The 16,975-nt window shown below is 46.2% G+C and overlaps 1 protein-coding gene across 7 annotated transcripts in view; it reads right to left on the minus strand.

Annotated features, from left to right (window-relative positions):
- Positions 1 to 16,975, minus strand: part of FGF1 (fibroblast growth factor 1) — a 106,464-nt gene that overhangs the window by 10,563 nt on the left and 78,926 nt on the right. For all 7 annotated transcript variants that reach the window (XM_043589816.1, XM_043589791.1, XM_043589780.1 and 4 more), the window contains one exon: positions 12,038 to 12,242. In XM_043589816.1, the coding sequence (XP_043445751.1) occupies positions 12,038 to 12,206 (169 nt within the window). In that variant the 5' untranslated portion in view covers positions 12,207 to 12,242. The remainder of the gene's footprint in view (positions 1 to 12,037; positions 12,243 to 16,975) is intronic.

Consider the following 16,975-nt stretch of genomic DNA (forward strand, 5'->3'; position numbering starts at 1 on the left):
AAGGGTGATACATAGTTCCATCACCCTTACCCAAGATGCAGTTCTCTTGTCTTTGGAGGTGTTTGCTACAGAGACTCGGGTCTCCTGTAGCTTCCTGTGGTCAGTGGAGTTTAATTCACTGGAAGGAAACTGGAAGCTACTGATCTCCTTTCCCACGGGTCCTTCTGACATGGGTTACTCAGAGAGGGTAGTCATGATAGAACGGGCCACAAGGCCTCCATCCTGACTGGGGCCTCCCCTCTAGCCTCATACCACACCACACACTCACTCACTCACCTTGCCCCACTCACTTAGCTCTCCCAACACATCAAGCTGTTTCCTGCCTCAGGATTCTTGCCTGCATTCTACCCTTTGTCTGGCACCTTCTTCCTCCCAATATTGACGAAATTGGCCCTTCTCCTCCTCCAGGCCCCAGCCTAAATGCTCCCAACTTGGAGAGGCCTTTCCTGCCCAAATCCCCTATGACTAGCTGTACAGAGACCCTCCACCCACTGCCCCTGCCAATGCCACCTTATGATCTTCACATGATCATCTGGCTTAGTCCTTTGTTTGTTCCCTTCATGGCACTTTATACAGCGTACAGTTATTTTTGCCATTTAACAGTTTACTGGTTTATTTCTGCCTCCCCAGGAGAGTGTATACCTGGGGAAAAGGGCAGGGATCTTCTCTGGCCTGTTCCCCGTAGGTCTCCAGCACCTCACACAGTGCCCTGCGCAACGGTTCAGCCAACATATGTGTGCCGAATGAATGATGTTAGGCTAATATCTGCAGAGATGATCCTACTGGTCCATCATCAATAAGCCGTGCACTTTGAATTATGTTTCCAGTCATGCTTTGTGGAGTGAAGTAAGAGGGACCAAGCGGAGAGCTTTACAGGCTCTTCTACCAGCCAGCTGGGTGACCTTGGCGAGGCTCCTTCATCTCAAGGCCACAGTCTCTTTATCAGTAACATGGGTAGGGTTTATATTCAGTCTCTAAAGTTTTTTCCCAGCTCTAACAGTCTATGAAGCAAGTAAATGCCTTTAATAGCAATGATGCACACAACAGAATAGTGTGTGGCCGTAAAAGGGAATCAAGTACTGATAGGTGCTACAGTGTGGATGAACCTTGACAACAGGCTCAGTGAGAGAAGCTGGTCACAAAGGACCACTTATTTTATGATTCTATTTCATTGAAAGTTCCTGAAGGTACAGACCCAGAGAGACAGGACATAGATTAGTGATAGGCAGGAGCTGAGGAGGAAGGTGGAGAGAGCAAAGGGGGCATTATGGTTGAGAGGTATAGGGTTTCATATCTCACTAAAACTTTTTTTTTTGGTACCCTGTATTTTCATTGGACTTGATGGTTTACATAGAAGTTGTACATAGATTTTTCTGTCAATTTATCAGCATAATCCTGTATGTTTAAGAGAGACAAAAGGAAGGAACTAACTGTGTATTGATCACCTATAATGTGCCAGGAATTGTGGTAGTTTCTATCCTGGTATAAATAGTATAAAATTATAGCACGGGTTCCAGAATCAAACTACATGAATTGCATTTCTGGCTTGGCTACGATATGTGATCATTGGTCAAATTATTCAGCTCTGTTACCTTATGTGTAATGATAGTACCTGCTTCATGGAGTTGTTTTGAGGATTAAATGATCTAATATATGGAGAGTGCCGAGGACCATTACTGTCATTTCCACCGAGCTACGGTGACCTCATTGCTTCTTACAGCATTCCCTGTTGGAAGATGGCAGTGGCTTTGTCCTACAGGTGAGGAGACCGAAGCTTGCTGAAAGCATATTTTACTCAACATTATACTTATAATCAGGAAAAAAATCGTGACCAGAGCCCAGCTTTGAGTATTTCAAGTATCCTGCTTTTTCTTCTCTTTCATACAACACCTTGGGACCCAGTGATGGGGAAGATGGGTCCAAATCCAGCCAAATTCCCTTTCTTGCACCCACTTATGTTCAAACAAGACGTACAAGATGGCAGATGGTCATCCAGGATCCCATTTGTAGCTACGGAAGGGAATGATGTTAGTCGCCTGGGGCTTTTTCCCACCTACCACCCATATGTGTAGGTATTGAGTCAAACACATTCTAGATGCTACAGGAATCCCATAGGGCAGGTCCTTTTGGGTAATCAAGGAAGATTTTTTTTTTTTTTTAATATAGACTTTATATTTTAAAGCAGTTTTTGGTTCACAGCAAAAATGAAGAGAAGGTACAGTGATTTCCCATGTACCCCCTGCCGTCACACGCGTGTAGCGCCCTGTTATCAACTCCCCCGTCACAGTGGTACATGGGTTACACATGATGGACCTAAACACTGACATGTCAGTATCATCAAGGAGGATTTTCAAAAAGCTTTTCATTTCCTAGTTCATTTGTGTTCTGCGGCTTACATAGCCTGCATTTATCTTTCTGTGGGGGTAGGTAGAGTCGACTTTGGACTCCCATCTTGGCCGCGTGAGGGCCTCACGGAGGTAAACACGAGCCAGGGCTGCTTGGCACGGGGACGCAGTCCTCGGCTGTGAGCCCCCACACCAGGGTTGCTGCACTGGTGAGAGTTCGTCTCAAGAGTTTCCTCTGTAAATATTATTTCTCCAGGATGTCCAAGTTTCATAGCTCATTTTCACTGGATTTCTTTCTGGCGAAGTTTCCTAAACATATATCCTCTGCGAGCAGGCCTGGCAGGAAGGAGTAACACCCAGCCGGGGCCGCTCGTGTAACCGACGAGGCGTCCAGCTCCCCAGGGTGACTTCATTCCAGTTTTCTAAACTTACAGTCTCCCGCAGCTGCTGCTGAGGAGGGGAGCGGGAAGGGGGCGTGTGAGAGAGGGGGGCTCTCAAGGAGGGAGGGGCCGGCCCCACAGCCCGGCTGAAGCGGAGGCTCCTCCCCCTCGGAGCAGGGCCAGGGGCCTGGAAAGGCTCTCAGTCAACACGCGTTCACCGACCGTCCGTTGCGTGCTGGGGACCGTGCCCTGTGCCACACACCGACCCTACCGCAGGAGCCTCGGGGGTTCAGACCCTGAAATGATAAAGCCAGACCACAGAACCCCTCCCCCCACTCGCTTTTGAGCTAAAAACGAACACAAGTGCAACAACTACAACAGAGACTCTTTCTCATGTATGGGTATTAGGTATTATTAGTTAGAGCAGATATGCCTATGGATGGGGTAGATGCAAAAAGCTGAAAGTAATGTGTGCTGAAAACAGCACATTGCAAAAGCATATTTCTAGTAAATCCTTGAAGAAATTCTGTAAAAAACACAAAACAATGTGCATAGCTCATGAATGTATAGGGAGTAAGATAGGAAAGTGTGCGTTGGATTCAGACCAAATTCATACCAGTTGCTGCCATGAGGAGGAAGAGAAGAAGGGCCAAGTCTGGGGACTGCTGGTGGGAGGAACTTCCCCTTTGTCCTAGCTCTTCATTTCCTTACAAACACAATTCTTTTTTTTTTTTTAATTTGAAAAAATTTGTTTAATGTTTATTCATCTTTGAGAGACAGAGCATGAGTAGGGGAGAGGCACAGAGAGAAAGGGAGACACAGAATCTGAAGCAGGCTCCAGGCTCCGAGCTGCTAGCCCAGAGCCTGATGCAGGGCTCGAACTCATGAACTGGGAGAGCATGACCTGAGCCCATGTTGGATGTTTAACCAACTGAGTCACCCAGGCGCCCCAACAAACCTAATTCTGAGGCAAGAACAGCCAGTGGGTGACCCTGGCTCAGTTTGGGTGATGGGGCTGCTGCTGATCGTGGCTCACTCCTTTCCGGAGCAGTAGTTGATGGATGAGGCTCAGCACAAATACTGATGGGCAAATACTCAGAGCTGGCCATGATTCCAGTTCTTGCCCCTGATGACCCCTGCTGTGCCTTACGACCCAGCTCAGGCTTGACCCAAGCACCATGTAGACCTGAACGTAGGTATCCATGAAGGTGACTCCCTTGACGGTTGACAGGGAGCCAGAAAAGCTGATAAGGCAGGACAGGGCTGAGGGGCCTCTAGGGCCACACATTCTCTGCTCAGTTTCCTTTTCTGCCACATTGCACCAGGTTAACTAACACCTGAGCAAAAGGGAAGGAACACTTTTCTTTATCCCATGCGGGGAATTTAGGACTTGTAGTCTGTAACAGGAAGGTCCCTGGCTCTCACACATCCCAAGGATGAAGGGGCAAGGACTTTTTAAAAAATGAGACAAGTCATTTCATCCACAGAGTATGTATTGTTCCATACTTCCGAAATGGGAATAGGAACTTCTGCACTAGCAGAAGAAATGGAAGCAGTTCTTAATTAAAAAAAAATTTGGGGGGCGCCTGGGTGGCTCAGTCCGTTGAGCGTCCGACTTCGGCTCGGGTCGTGATCTTGCGGTTTGTGAGGTCGAGCCCCGTGTCGGCTCTGTGCTGACAGCTCAGAGCCTGAAGCCTCTTAGGATTCTGTGTCTTTCTCTGTCTCTCTGCCACTCCCCCACTCATGCTCTGTCTTTCAAAAATAAATAAACATTAAAAAAAATTTTTTTTTTAATTTGTTATTTTATTTTATTTATTTATTTTTAAATTTCTTTGTTACCACCACCAGTTCACACAGCCCCCAGGGCCCGCACAAGAACAGAGGCCCTGCCCCTGCCTGGGGCTCTTGCCTTCTCTATCCCCAGCCCGCCTCTTATCTGCCCCCGCTCGCCAGCAATTTTTTGAAACATACTCTAGAAATACGTTTCTTAGAGAAATTCATATTTATAAAGCATTGTAAAAAATGTCCTAAAAGAAGGTCGTAAATGTTAGCTTGGTGGATTTGTGACCATCATGTCTTCTTTACTAGGAATGCATTAGGGAGTGCTGGTTTGGGAATGGCCTGTTTATCAAAAATAGATGTCAGGGGAGCCTGGGTGGCTCAGTTGGTTAGGCATCTGACTTTGGCTCTGGTCATGATCTCGTGGTTCATGAATTCGAGCCCCGTGTCCGAATCTGTGCTGACAGCTCAGAGCCTGGAGAGTGCTTCAGATTCTGTGTCTCCCTCTCTCTCTGTTCTCCCCCACTCATATTCTCTCCCTCTTTCTCTCTCTCAGGAAATGAATAAACATAAAAAAAAATGTTTTTTAATACTTAAATGTCATTTCCATCTTCGTGGATCATGCTCCTCCCTGCCCTGTGTTTATAGTTTGGACCCCTTCACGGATCTTTACTGGGAGCCTATGTAAAGATGAACCCAGAGCTTTTGGGTGGATATGCTAGCCCCCAACTAGGCAGTCTACCTTTTTTTCTGCAGAGCTATATCTCTGGTTTTCTCTTCTCCCCAGTGCCTTCCATTAGCTCTTAGCAGTAGTTTATTTACATTAGATCCACATGATTCTTACTTTCCAAGAAGAGAAAGACGGAAGAGGTATTAGGAGCCTGCCACTGCCAAGATCAGGAGCTTTGGGGCACTGCACCATGGTTCCAAGCCCCAAGCCGTCCTGGCATCTTCCTGTCCTGCCCTAGGAAGTTTTATTTTTAATTTAGTTTTCAATTAATTAATTTTAAAATGACATCCAAGTTAGCGTATAGTACAATAATGATTTTAGGAGTAGAATCCAGTGATTTATCCCCTCCGTATAACACCCAGTGCTAATCCCAGCAAATGTCTTCCTAGGAATTTTTAAAGATAAGATTATAGCTGGTGTGTTCAGGGGACAAATGAGTGCAGAGGGAGGTCCTTTCTGCTTTGGTAGCATGTCTGTGGCCTTTAAGCCTGCTTTCCACCTCTGCTCTCCAAAGAGAGGCCAAAAGAGATTACGTGCCTGGTTTATTCTGGGTTGGAGACTTCCCGTCCTTTGCTGTGTTTACCCAAAGTGAGGTCAGCCTCATTCAGAACTCGGTGAGGTTGTTTTATGTCAATGGCATTTATAATTAAAATGTAGCCACAAGCTGGGCTCCCTAAAGCATTAGAGAGAGATGGAGAAGAAAAAGAAATTGAGCTTGTGGAAAAAAAAATTCCAGTGGTCTGGAATATATATATATATATATATATATATATATATATGAAAAAGACTTTTCTTAGAATGTGTAAAGGTGTCTGCTTCTGCTTTGGGACTGAAAAAAAGGTGCCTGGAAAATTTTGATCTAGTCCATGGACTGTGTGATATTTAAAAAAAAAAAAAAAAAAGGGTTATCTAGAAAAATCTCTTCTGTATAACCAGATAAGGAGTGAGTGGGAGGAGAGGGGCAGGGATCCCTCTGGCATCACATCCCACCAAGATGGGAATACCCCACAGAGGGGAGTTTTTCTGCCCGAAGACCTGCCCTGCTCTCTGGCTTTGGCACCAGGGCCCAGCTCTGCCCACCTTGGTGATTTGAAAGCTGTCTTGACTTCCAGCCCCAGCTGGTGGGGAACAAAGTGCCTTTACCATCAGGTGCCGAGTCATAGTAAACTAGAAACCGGAAGTCTGTACTGGAGGCAGGAGGGATTGCACCCTAGAGGAGTCTGCCCTTTCTAAAGGGCTGCAAAGTAGGATTCCTTTGACCGGTGAACTCCCTTAGTGCCTTTAGGATGTGGTTTGATTTATAAATATTTGATTGGCACACACTTTGCTCAGGAACATTTCCATTTGTGTGGTGAGCACTGCCAGTAATCCTGCTCCTCACACAGCCCTCCTGTGTGCTTGGGGAGGCCAGGGGGCGTTGGCCACAGAAGGCAGCAGATTGGGGATGCTCGTGAGCTTATTGTTCTTCTCCAGTTACTGGTGTAGATATTCATCCCATCGGGGAACAAGTCATGTCCCTCTTCGCCTGAGAGGAGACTCCAGCAGAAAGAGCAGAATCAAACATGGAGCCCCTCCTTGCTTTGCCCAAGACAGCTCACTCTGCCAGAGAAGTTAGACAGGGCAGGCCTTGCTGGGCCAGGCGCTGGGCACATTTTTCCTACATGCCAGCCCTTGAGAGTTCCAAACCTAGATAGTCCCAGTGACATAGAGATGAAGAAAGGTAAGGTCAAGTAAGGAGGAAGGTCAAGTAAGCCTAGGGGTCAAGCAAGCCAGGAGGAGGGTCAAATAAGCCTAGGGGTGATGAGGGTGATAAATAACATTTTTTGAGCACCTACTGTGTGCCTGGCAGTGTGTATAACATTTTTGAGCTTCCTACTTTCCTGTGACATGGGAACTGTTGTCATCCTTGTTTTTAAAATGAAGAAATTGGGGCGCCTGGGTGGCTCAGTCGGTTAAGCGTCCGACTTCAGCTCAGGTCACGATCTCGTGGTCCGTGAGTTCGAGCCCCGTGTTGGGCTCTGGGCTGATGGCTCAGAGCCTGGAGCCTGCTTCCGATTCTGTGTCTCCCTCTCTCTCTGCCCCTCCCCCATTCATGCTCTGTCTCTCTCTGTCTCAAAAATAAATAAACATTAAAAAAAAATTTTTTTTTAATGAAGAAACTGAGGCATGTGGGGAAGTAACTTCCCCACGGTGACAAGGAACTAGTAGCCAGGGACCTACATCTGCATCTATCTGACCCACACGACAGGCTTTGTGAATCCAGTATGTTTATTTGATCAGTTTGTGGGGCAAAACCACCATCACAGTATTGATGTCAACGGTGGTAGTGGTATGTGGAAAGAGACTTAGTCTTGGAAGAAGAAGCTATGGATCTGTGACAACCCTTCCCAGTTACTAGCTGGTCACAGGTCCTGTTAACTCAGTGTTTACAGAGTGATGACAATTCATAACCTGTGGGTTAAGTGGAAATGAACGAATCTAACATAATGCGGGGCCCCTAGGTGGCTCAGTTGGTTAAGGGTCCAATTTGACTCAGGTCATGATCTCACGGTCTGTGAGTCTGAGCCCCGTGTCGGGTTCTGTGCTGACAGCTCAGAGCCTGAGGCCTGCTTGGGATTCTGTGTCTCCCTCTCTGCTCCTCCCCCATTCGTGCTCTGTTTCTCTCTGTCAAAAATAAATAAATGTAAAAAAAATTTTTTAAAAAAGAATCTAACACAATGCCTGGCGTATATCAGGAGCTCAATAGGTATTTACTGAATATATTGTTGAATTTGAATTTATCTGCCACCAATACAATGCATTCACTCCTCAAATTAATATTTATTGGGCACTATACCAAATGCCATTCAACATACTGGATGCAAAATTGCAGTGTTGAGCTGTAAGAGACAAAGTCCCATCTTCCGGGAGCTCAGTTGGGGAGAAAACCATTCAATAATCACACAAACAAATGTGGAATTATAACTACAAGGAGATATGCATGGTACAAGGCACTCCTCAAATGTCCTGTGTCTGAAATGGAACCGGTCATCCTTCTCTGTGCCTGTTCCCTCCAGGATCCTCCCTCTCATGGTGACACCACTCTACTCATCTTCCAAAGAAAATCGCAGGGAGTCCCCATGGATCTTCCTGCAATTTAATGTCCCTTCCCTTGTCTGATGGTCTGCAGCTTTTATTCTGTGCCTGGCTTTCCTAGAATGGCAGTGTAACAGATGTTCACAGCCTATAGTGATGATTGCCTACAACCACGATTTGAGGAGTTGTAATGGGATAAACCAAAAGCATCTTCTCTATGGGCCAGAGATTCCCACCAGTGGGGACAGTTTACTCAGAGCTACATTACACTGGCCTGTGCACAAGCATCCTTTGTAGGTTTATACCACTCCAAGAAAGGGTTTGTGTCAGGTACTTGGAAATTTACTCTCCTGGAGGTAGGAAGAAGATAAGTTTTGAAAATATCCCAATTTTTCCCAGGGCAGATCCGCTGAATGGGGACAAAGAGAAGCTATGAAAAGGGTTATTTTTTACCTTGTAGAGCTGGAAGGCATATGGTTCTATTTTGTATGATTTATGTAGATTTGTTTCAATATTTGATTGGCTTTTAGAAATATTCTTTCCAATGGAAGTCTTAGAGTATAGCTCTATACCTGTGACCACAGTGTCTAGTCATGTTCAAACTAATGGGAGGGAGTATCTGTGCTAATCATTTAGCCAGGGTCATCCCACTCTGTCCAACCCTGCCTGTCCAGATCAGATTGATTCAGAATAACCCTTGGCATGAAGATGGACAGTGTCAGTACCGCCACTGGGCAGTAGAGGGCGACAGAACCACACCCAGTGGGTATATCCACACCAGGGAGTCCTCTTGCCTGCAGGACTTTTCAGCCTTGTCAGGCACACAAGTGATTTTATTCCCATTCCATGGGTGAGGAAGCTGAGTCTCAATATTTTCCCCAAGATTACACAGTTGGGAATCCTGGAGACATCTAAATTTCTAGACAGGAGAGGATGGTTGGAAGGGTCCTTGGGTTGAGGGACTTGACATTTATTTTGCAGAGCATTTTATGCAAAGTGGCGAGAATGGTCATTGTTTAGTACTGCTCCTGACAGCGTGGGAATATGAATCCGCGCTTTCTGACTCTAAATCTAGGCCCCCCTAAGTCTTTTCAGAGAGTTATGTGGATTATCCCATTCTCCAGGCATTGACAGGTACAGGGATGGATTTCTGCTTACTCAGCCCACGTACTCTGATTTCTGTCTTCCTTAGTCCTTGTTCTTAGTTCTAGAGTAAATAAATAGGCCAACACAACTCTGCATTTTGCCAGAGAGACCTTGAATCAAAACCGGAATCTAGACCATTGGCCTTCCTGGGAGACAATGTTATAGAAGTGATGAAAGGAAGGTCCTCAAATGTTATACTGTATTTCCACATGCTGTGGTTTGAGTATCTGGAAGTCCCAGTGACGGTGATGACAACAGCAGCAATAGTGACCGCCGTGTGCTGAGCTGTTACCCTGAGCCACGCACTGTGCCAGCCACTTTCCTTAGATTATCTCATTTCATCCTCCCAAGGAACCTGGGAGGCAAGTAATATTATTCTTATTTTACAAGTGAGAAAAGGGAGGCCAGAAAGCTTACGTAACTAGCCCAAGTTCACTTGGCAAAGAGTCGACTCAGCATTGCCTGGAAGTCGCCCTCCTCACACATGCCTCCCATTTTCTTGTGCTACATTCCAAGGGTTCCTGACATCGTAGGTCAGGCGGCCAAACTCAGAGCACATTCAGAAGTTGTCCCCATGTTACATGCCCAGAATGCAATCCATAATGCTAATGATGGATGACAACAGTGAAGTCGCATGCCATTTGTACTAAAATTCCAGTACTTGGAATAAGTCCTAATTGTTGCATCTTGTTTTCTCAGATTTCAAGATTTCCCAGAAAAGCCAGCCTAACCCTGAGGAATACATCATCATGGTTGTCTTTCCCTTGGGATTCTGAGCACCAGAGAGCATCCCCATTGGTTCAGAAAACGGGTAAGATTTATCAGAAACATTTAAAACCCCAGAGGAATTATGAGGCGCCTGGATGGCTCAGTAGGTTAAGTGTCCGATTCTTGATTTCTGCTCAGGTCATGATCTCATGGTGTGTGGGTTCGAGCCCCACGTTGGGCTCCATGCAGACGGTGCAGAGCCTGCTTGGGGTTCTCTCTCTCTGCCCCTCCCCAACTTGAGCGTGCTTTCTCTCCCTCTCTCTCAAAATAAATAAATAAACTTAAAAAAAAAACAAAAACAACAAAAACAACCCCAGAGGAATTAAAGCTTCTTTCCCTGTGCTGTGTGGGGCAGATCACATGAATTCTATAGCTTGCCTCACACAGTGGACTACAGTCTAAGTCCATTTGTTTGCAGTAAATGTTACTTATATATACGTGTGACATACTAAGTAGAGTCTTTTTTGACTCGCTCTGGTGCCTTGTTTTCATCAAATATAAGGCATTCGCTAGGCCTATTTGACGACAAACCACCAAAACAAAACCCTTCAAAAGTCTAATCCTGCGGGTGCAGGCCTCAACATCACTTTTCTTGCTCTTTATCTCAAGGGTCTGCCTGGTGGTTGGGAAGGAAGAGACAGTGCCTTCTGGTCCATACGTGCTGGCTTCCAACCCCATGACCTTTGCATCTGAGAGTAGCATGAGCACCACTGAGGTGGTCATCTGTGCTTACGGCCTGCAGCCTTTGGCACATATTGCATGAATCATGAAGACTCTCTGGTATATAAACCATCACATCAAAGCCAGTATTTTGCATTCTGTTTTAAAGCTAGTTCTGCAGAACCTTACTTTCTACCTGGGCTGTGATTATGTACCTCCTGGTTTCCTCTACGCCTTTCTTCCCTTGATTCACAGGGTGTTTTACCCGTTAGATCACTGACCCTCTACGCAGGAACTAGGTCTGGCTTTTGGCGTCTCTACAACAGCTAATGCTTCAGGGGTGCTCAGGGAATCCCTGCTAACATCACAGCAGGACACAGGCACCTAACACCAAACATGCACACCACTCACCGCAAGAAGTACTAAAGCAGAAGGGAAAGATTTTTATCCTTAGATAGTCAGGAAGACTCTTTTCTCTAAAGTCATACCTCCATTTATCAGCACCATCCGAGAGCTAAGCTGGCAGGAAAGCCCAGAAGAGATGCTCGGCATTTGGCTTCAGCTGTTCCCGCTCTCCAGTTTCTCTAAGGTCTGGAGAATGACTTTACCTCTCCCGGTTACCACAACCACATCTGCATGATCTGCAGAGCGAAAGCTGCATAATTTATGATGTGTAAGACTGTGATTATGAACTAGGATCTCACAAATCAAGCTCAGTGGAAACATAACCTGGAGAGTCCGTTCCCATGAAACTGAGCCCGCGTCTGTGTGTGGGGTTGACTGCCCCCGCCCCAGGTGGCCCTTCCTGTCGTAGAGCAGGCAGGGTCCTAACCGGCCTTGGGGGCCAGGCCTTTCTTCACTAAATTACAGAAACCCCGAAGAGCTGAACACTGGCAGCCACGTCTGATCTCAAAGCAGTTGTGTGAGGTCAACAGACCATCCTTTTACAGTCTTGAAATAGGACCCCTTTAGGTAGGCTGTAGTTCTCACGGCTCCTTATTTTCCACACCTAGGCCCTGTGCACATTTATGTCACCCTGCCTGAACAGAACCTTGGAGAAAAGGGTACCCATACCCAGATATCCTCCCTTCTCGCGTCCTTGACTAAGAAAGACACCAGGAAGGTCTGGGGCTACAAGAGAAATGGGTGCTTACTGTGCTGGTCGCTCCTGTCCCTCGTCCCATCCACTGTGCCATCTGGAAGGATCCTCAGGAAGTGGCCCCCGTTGCTACAGTAGAGGAGTTTGGGTTTCTTGTAATTCCCTGGAGGCAGATTGAACTTCTCCGTCAGGGCCGTGAAGGTTGTGATTTCCCCTTCAGCCATGGCTCAGCGGCTGCTGCTTAGGGTGTGCTTTCAAGGCTGTAAGAAATTAGACAACCCTATAGAGTGTCCCACCAGCCAAGGTGCTGCGTCCCCTTCCGAGACGGGAAGGAGAGCCTCGGGGCACGGGGCCCCTGCTCGGTTAGTAAACCACAAACTGCCCAGGCGATGCCCACAGCAAACGGGTCTGTGCGGTGGGCAGTGGTTAAGGAAGAAAGGTCTCTGGCATGGGAGGGATCTTCAGGACATTTCTTACTTCCCAATTGGCCACGGCTTTAGACAAAGCCGTGCATTTTTTAGAACTTCAAATTTAATCATTTGGCCAAGGGGAAAAAAAAATAATGTTTTGGTCCCTCCTGATCCACACACATCCTCAAATTAAACACTGAAGTTGTACTAAAATAACACCTGGGTTCTGGCTGAAACCCACGAAAGCCGAGAGGCCAGCACTGAGGTTTTGCTCTTCTCCTCCCACTGTGTGGGCTGGGGACTGCCTGCCCCGTGTACGCAGATAGCTCAGATAGCCCGACTGTTTGGGACCTGTAGGAAAAGGTACGGAAGGGCCCTCGGACCGCCCACCATAGAGACGGCCAAGGGTTCACCTGTAACGGCAAATTCTGGATTTGCTGGCGGGAACAGAACCAGAACCAGGGAACAAACACTTGGGGGTGTTATGCGGGATTTTGAAGGGCAGACACTGTCCCAAAGGAAACTTTATGAGACAGATCTTTTGGAGGTTCTGCCAGTGATTGCCTGCTTCCTCGGCTTTCCATACATTCTCATGTCACATAGAGAAGGTAGGTCTGGCCCTTGTACAAAAGCCAGCTTCATTTTAAGTATTTGCTAATGAGACATACTTAGTGTGACACAGAAACCATCATATTGCACATTATAATCCTCTAAGATTGTATACACCCACTATGGAGAGACTTGTAGTATCAATGTTAAAACACCCAGTGACATGAATCTAAGTTTTAAAAGGCCACACTAATAGGGGTGCCTGGGTGGCTCAGTCAGTTAAGCCTCTGACTTCTGCTCAGGTCATGATCTCATGGTTAGTGGGTTCAAGCCCCACGTTAGGCTCTGTGCTGACAGTTCAGAGCCTGGAGCCTGGTCTGGATTCTGTGTCTCCCTCTCTCTCTCTGCCCCTTCCCTGCTCACGCTCTGTCTCTCCTGCTCTCAAAAATAAACTAAGAAGTTTTTTTTAAAGCCAAACTAATAAACAGAATTTTAAAACATCTACTTGTCCCACCATTTAGGAGAACAAAGCGCTGGTGATTCCAAGGACACACAAGGAAGAGGCGAAAAAGAGCCGGGGTACTAGTGCGGGAACTTCCTTACAAGTGTGAGTAGGTCCTGATTGCACACACTGATTATTGAGTGGCCTCATAATGGTAGTGATCATCATCATTAACATTAACTTGCAATCCGGGCTATAAGGTAACTCCTATAACCTTCATTATTACTCTTTGGGACAGACACTCATTATCCCCATTTTTTTGTAAAATGACACCAGAGCTTATAGACATTCAATGGCCCGTCCAAGGTCAACAGCTACTGGGTGGTGGGAACTGAGCCTCAAAAGGGGTGTGTTGAAACAAAGCCATCACTTGCCCTTCACACCAGGAAAAGGTGAAGTGACTTCACTGATATTGCAGTGTCATTGCCAGAAGTGGGATTTTTACCCACGGTCTGGCACATACATCTGCCCCCATGAGTTCATTATTCATTACGTTATTCGTTTATCGTCCAGATATTGGCCATCACCACCAACACCCTCCACTTTTGTCCCTGTCAACCTTACGGTGGGACTCCAGGCATCTCCTCATTTCCCAGGAGACCCTACATCACCAGGGAACACTGTGAACTTCGTGGAAGGCCTGCCAGCCTCCCGCATCCCCTGAAGTAACCATCCATCCATCCATCCATCCATCCATCCATCCATCCATCCCCAGAGCAACCTCATAGAGTTGCTCATGTGGAAGGCAATTCCATCATAAACTGAGACAACAATTTGAGTAATTTGTCCTGGTGACTTTGGAATTGGGGTTCATGCTGGAAGCATCTCATTGTTTCTTTTGCTCCAGGCATTTTAACATCTGTGGTACGTGTCTTCCAGTCTGTACTCACGTGAGCTCGTTACTGTCCCCACTTCCAGCCATGGTTTGCCGTCCCTCTGAGTACCCCCAAAGGGAATTTTGCATACACTATATAAACTATGTTTAAAGTCAAGCCATCTCAAATATCCTTTTCACACGTGGCGAAACTCTGTCCAGCTCATTTCAGATAATACAGTAACAGATTGAAAATGTTACTTACATCCACAGACTTTATCTCCCGTGGCACCTTGCTTTTGCTTCCCAAACCCACATTCTCTCTTCCAAACCCTTCTTATTCATCCACAAGCCTCTACATCTCTGGGCCTCTCTCTCTCTCTCTCTCTCTCTCTCCCTCTCTCCCTCTCCCTCTCTCTCTCTCCCTCTCTCCCTCTCCCTCTCTCTCGTCTCTCTGTCTTTTTCTGCTCAGCCCTTCTTCACCCAGCTTCTCAAGCTCCCTCTCATTCCACTCGCTTCTGGATCCCCTTTTGATATAAAGCTCTTTAGCTCTTTTCAGCTTTGACATCCTCACCCGTCACCTCTCCATTGACATGCAACCGTGATCAGTTCCCCGTTCCTTCAAGTACAGCCAAGAGATAAAAAAGATTTTTTGTTCCTTTTCTCCCCCCAAGCACTTGCTAAGTTGTCTACTTAATTTGGTACAGGAGAAAATAATTATATATTGGTAGATATATATTTGCCGTTTAACTGTACAAATAGCCATTCATGTTGTCAGTCTTCGGGGGATGGACTTTGGTTTCTTGTTGTCCCTGGGTTTCCTCAAGTGGAGGTCTCCATGGGCCCCTGACTGTGCATCAGGTGCAAGTGAAGGATGGCTTCCCTTCTAGATCCAGCACCGGCGGGGAGTCTCCACTAAGTTGTCGTCTAAGTGTTGGGTATAGATTTGGCTGTATCTATTTGCATTCGTGCTTCCAGCCCTTTGGGATGAACGGGAACAGATACAGCAGAAGGCTCCTGTGGGTAGAGGCAGCAGCCATGGCCAGGGATTGTCCCATGCTCACGTGCTCATGTGTGTATAAGCCATGCAGCGTAGACTTCACCACTGTGGAGCTCTCCCCAGATTAGCAACCTCGGCCAGAGACCAGCAGGCCCTCAGGTGTCCCTTCCTTTCCATTACAGTGCCATCTGCTGTTATAAAGCCACGATTCTGCTCTTTGCCTGCTCCCCGCTGACCTCCACCACCAGTAAGAGGGACAGTAGTGGGGGTGGCTGTACTAACTTCAGATTGCTCCCATGACTCTGCAGTTCACATCCATATCTGGAAACCTGAAGGGGGGACATGTTAACTCCTGAAAATAAGCTTTGAGTCAACCTGAAGCTGATAGTCTATGGCAGTGGGATCTTTGAATCAGCTGAAACATACAAAAAGTAAAATCCCTTTTTGTTGCTGAAGGAAACCCCAGAGGCACAAAAAGGCCTTATTTATTTATTTGTTTATTTATTTATTTATTTATGTATTTATTGGCTCTGTTTACAATTTACCTACATTTGAGGCAGTCGTTTGTCCTAATTTCCTTGCCTCTTCAGGATTTGTTAGAAGATAGGGATAAAAGAAATCTATGACATGATAAAACCATTAAGCAACAGCCTTCGTGGGCCCTTGGGGGTTTTCACAAATTGCTCTAATAAATGAGTCCATTAACTACATGAAATCAGGCATTAAGCCTAATGGAAATTTATAAATTCTGCTTCTTGTTATTATTCTCTTTTTGTTGGCTGTCAGGGGTATATCTGTGTATATTTGTTGGGACATGGAAAAAATCAAGCCCAGTGGACTTCTTGTCATCGCTGTGTGCTAAGCCCAGCCCTTTGAGATTCGGGGCACTGGTGAGATTTAGGGGAAAAGCCGGAAGATTCTCTTGACTTATCAGTGACACCAAAGTAAGGGCAACACGAAGCGTATTAGAACATCCGTGGTAAGGCTGGCATATTTTGTCATCTGTAACCACTCAAAGGGAACCTAAACTGACACATGTCTGAAGGGTTAATAATCTTTCACAGTATTCATAACAGCACTTAGAAAAATGTGATGTGACCTATAAGAGATGTGAATCACTGGTTATGTTGAACTAGTTGAAGCCTGGTGTGGTCTAGGTTAGCTGCCACTGAATGCTTCGTTTAAAATAATTTTTCAATTGGAATGAAAATAGAAGTTTTCATTCTCTCTCATATTTGAGAGAAATTGTTTAAGCTCTTTCCTCCATCATTTAAGGCACAAACATAGCAGAGGGGATGAAGGAGGTAAAGGTAAGCTATGGTTATGTAAGAGAGAATCCAGGCCATTTCAGACTCAGTTCTCAGCTCATCAAGAGTTGTTGAAGGGACACTTATCAAGTCCCCGATTTAGGAGACATGTGTGTTCAGTTCGGCCCTGGAAACTAAGCTAACAGATAAAATTTAGGGTTCTAAGGATCCAGGAAAGGCAGTTGTGGGGAAGAGCAGATAGGGAGACACAGAATCTGAAACAGGCTCCAGGCTCTGAGCTGTCAGCACAGAGCGTGACGTGGGGCTCGAACCCACAGACGGTGAGATCATGACATGAAGTCGGCCACTTAACTGACTGAGCCACCGAGGCGCCCAGGGTTTTTTTAAAATTTTAACCCCTGTCACTGCTTAAATAATGCAGAATACCCATGAAAGGGAATATTTTACAAA

This window comes from Prionailurus bengalensis, chromosome A1 (genome assembly GCF_016509475.1).
Source record: "Prionailurus bengalensis isolate Pbe53 chromosome A1, Fcat_Pben_1.1_paternal_pri, whole genome shotgun sequence".
Taxonomy (NCBI): Eukaryota; Metazoa; Chordata; class Mammalia; order Carnivora; family Felidae; genus Prionailurus; species Prionailurus bengalensis.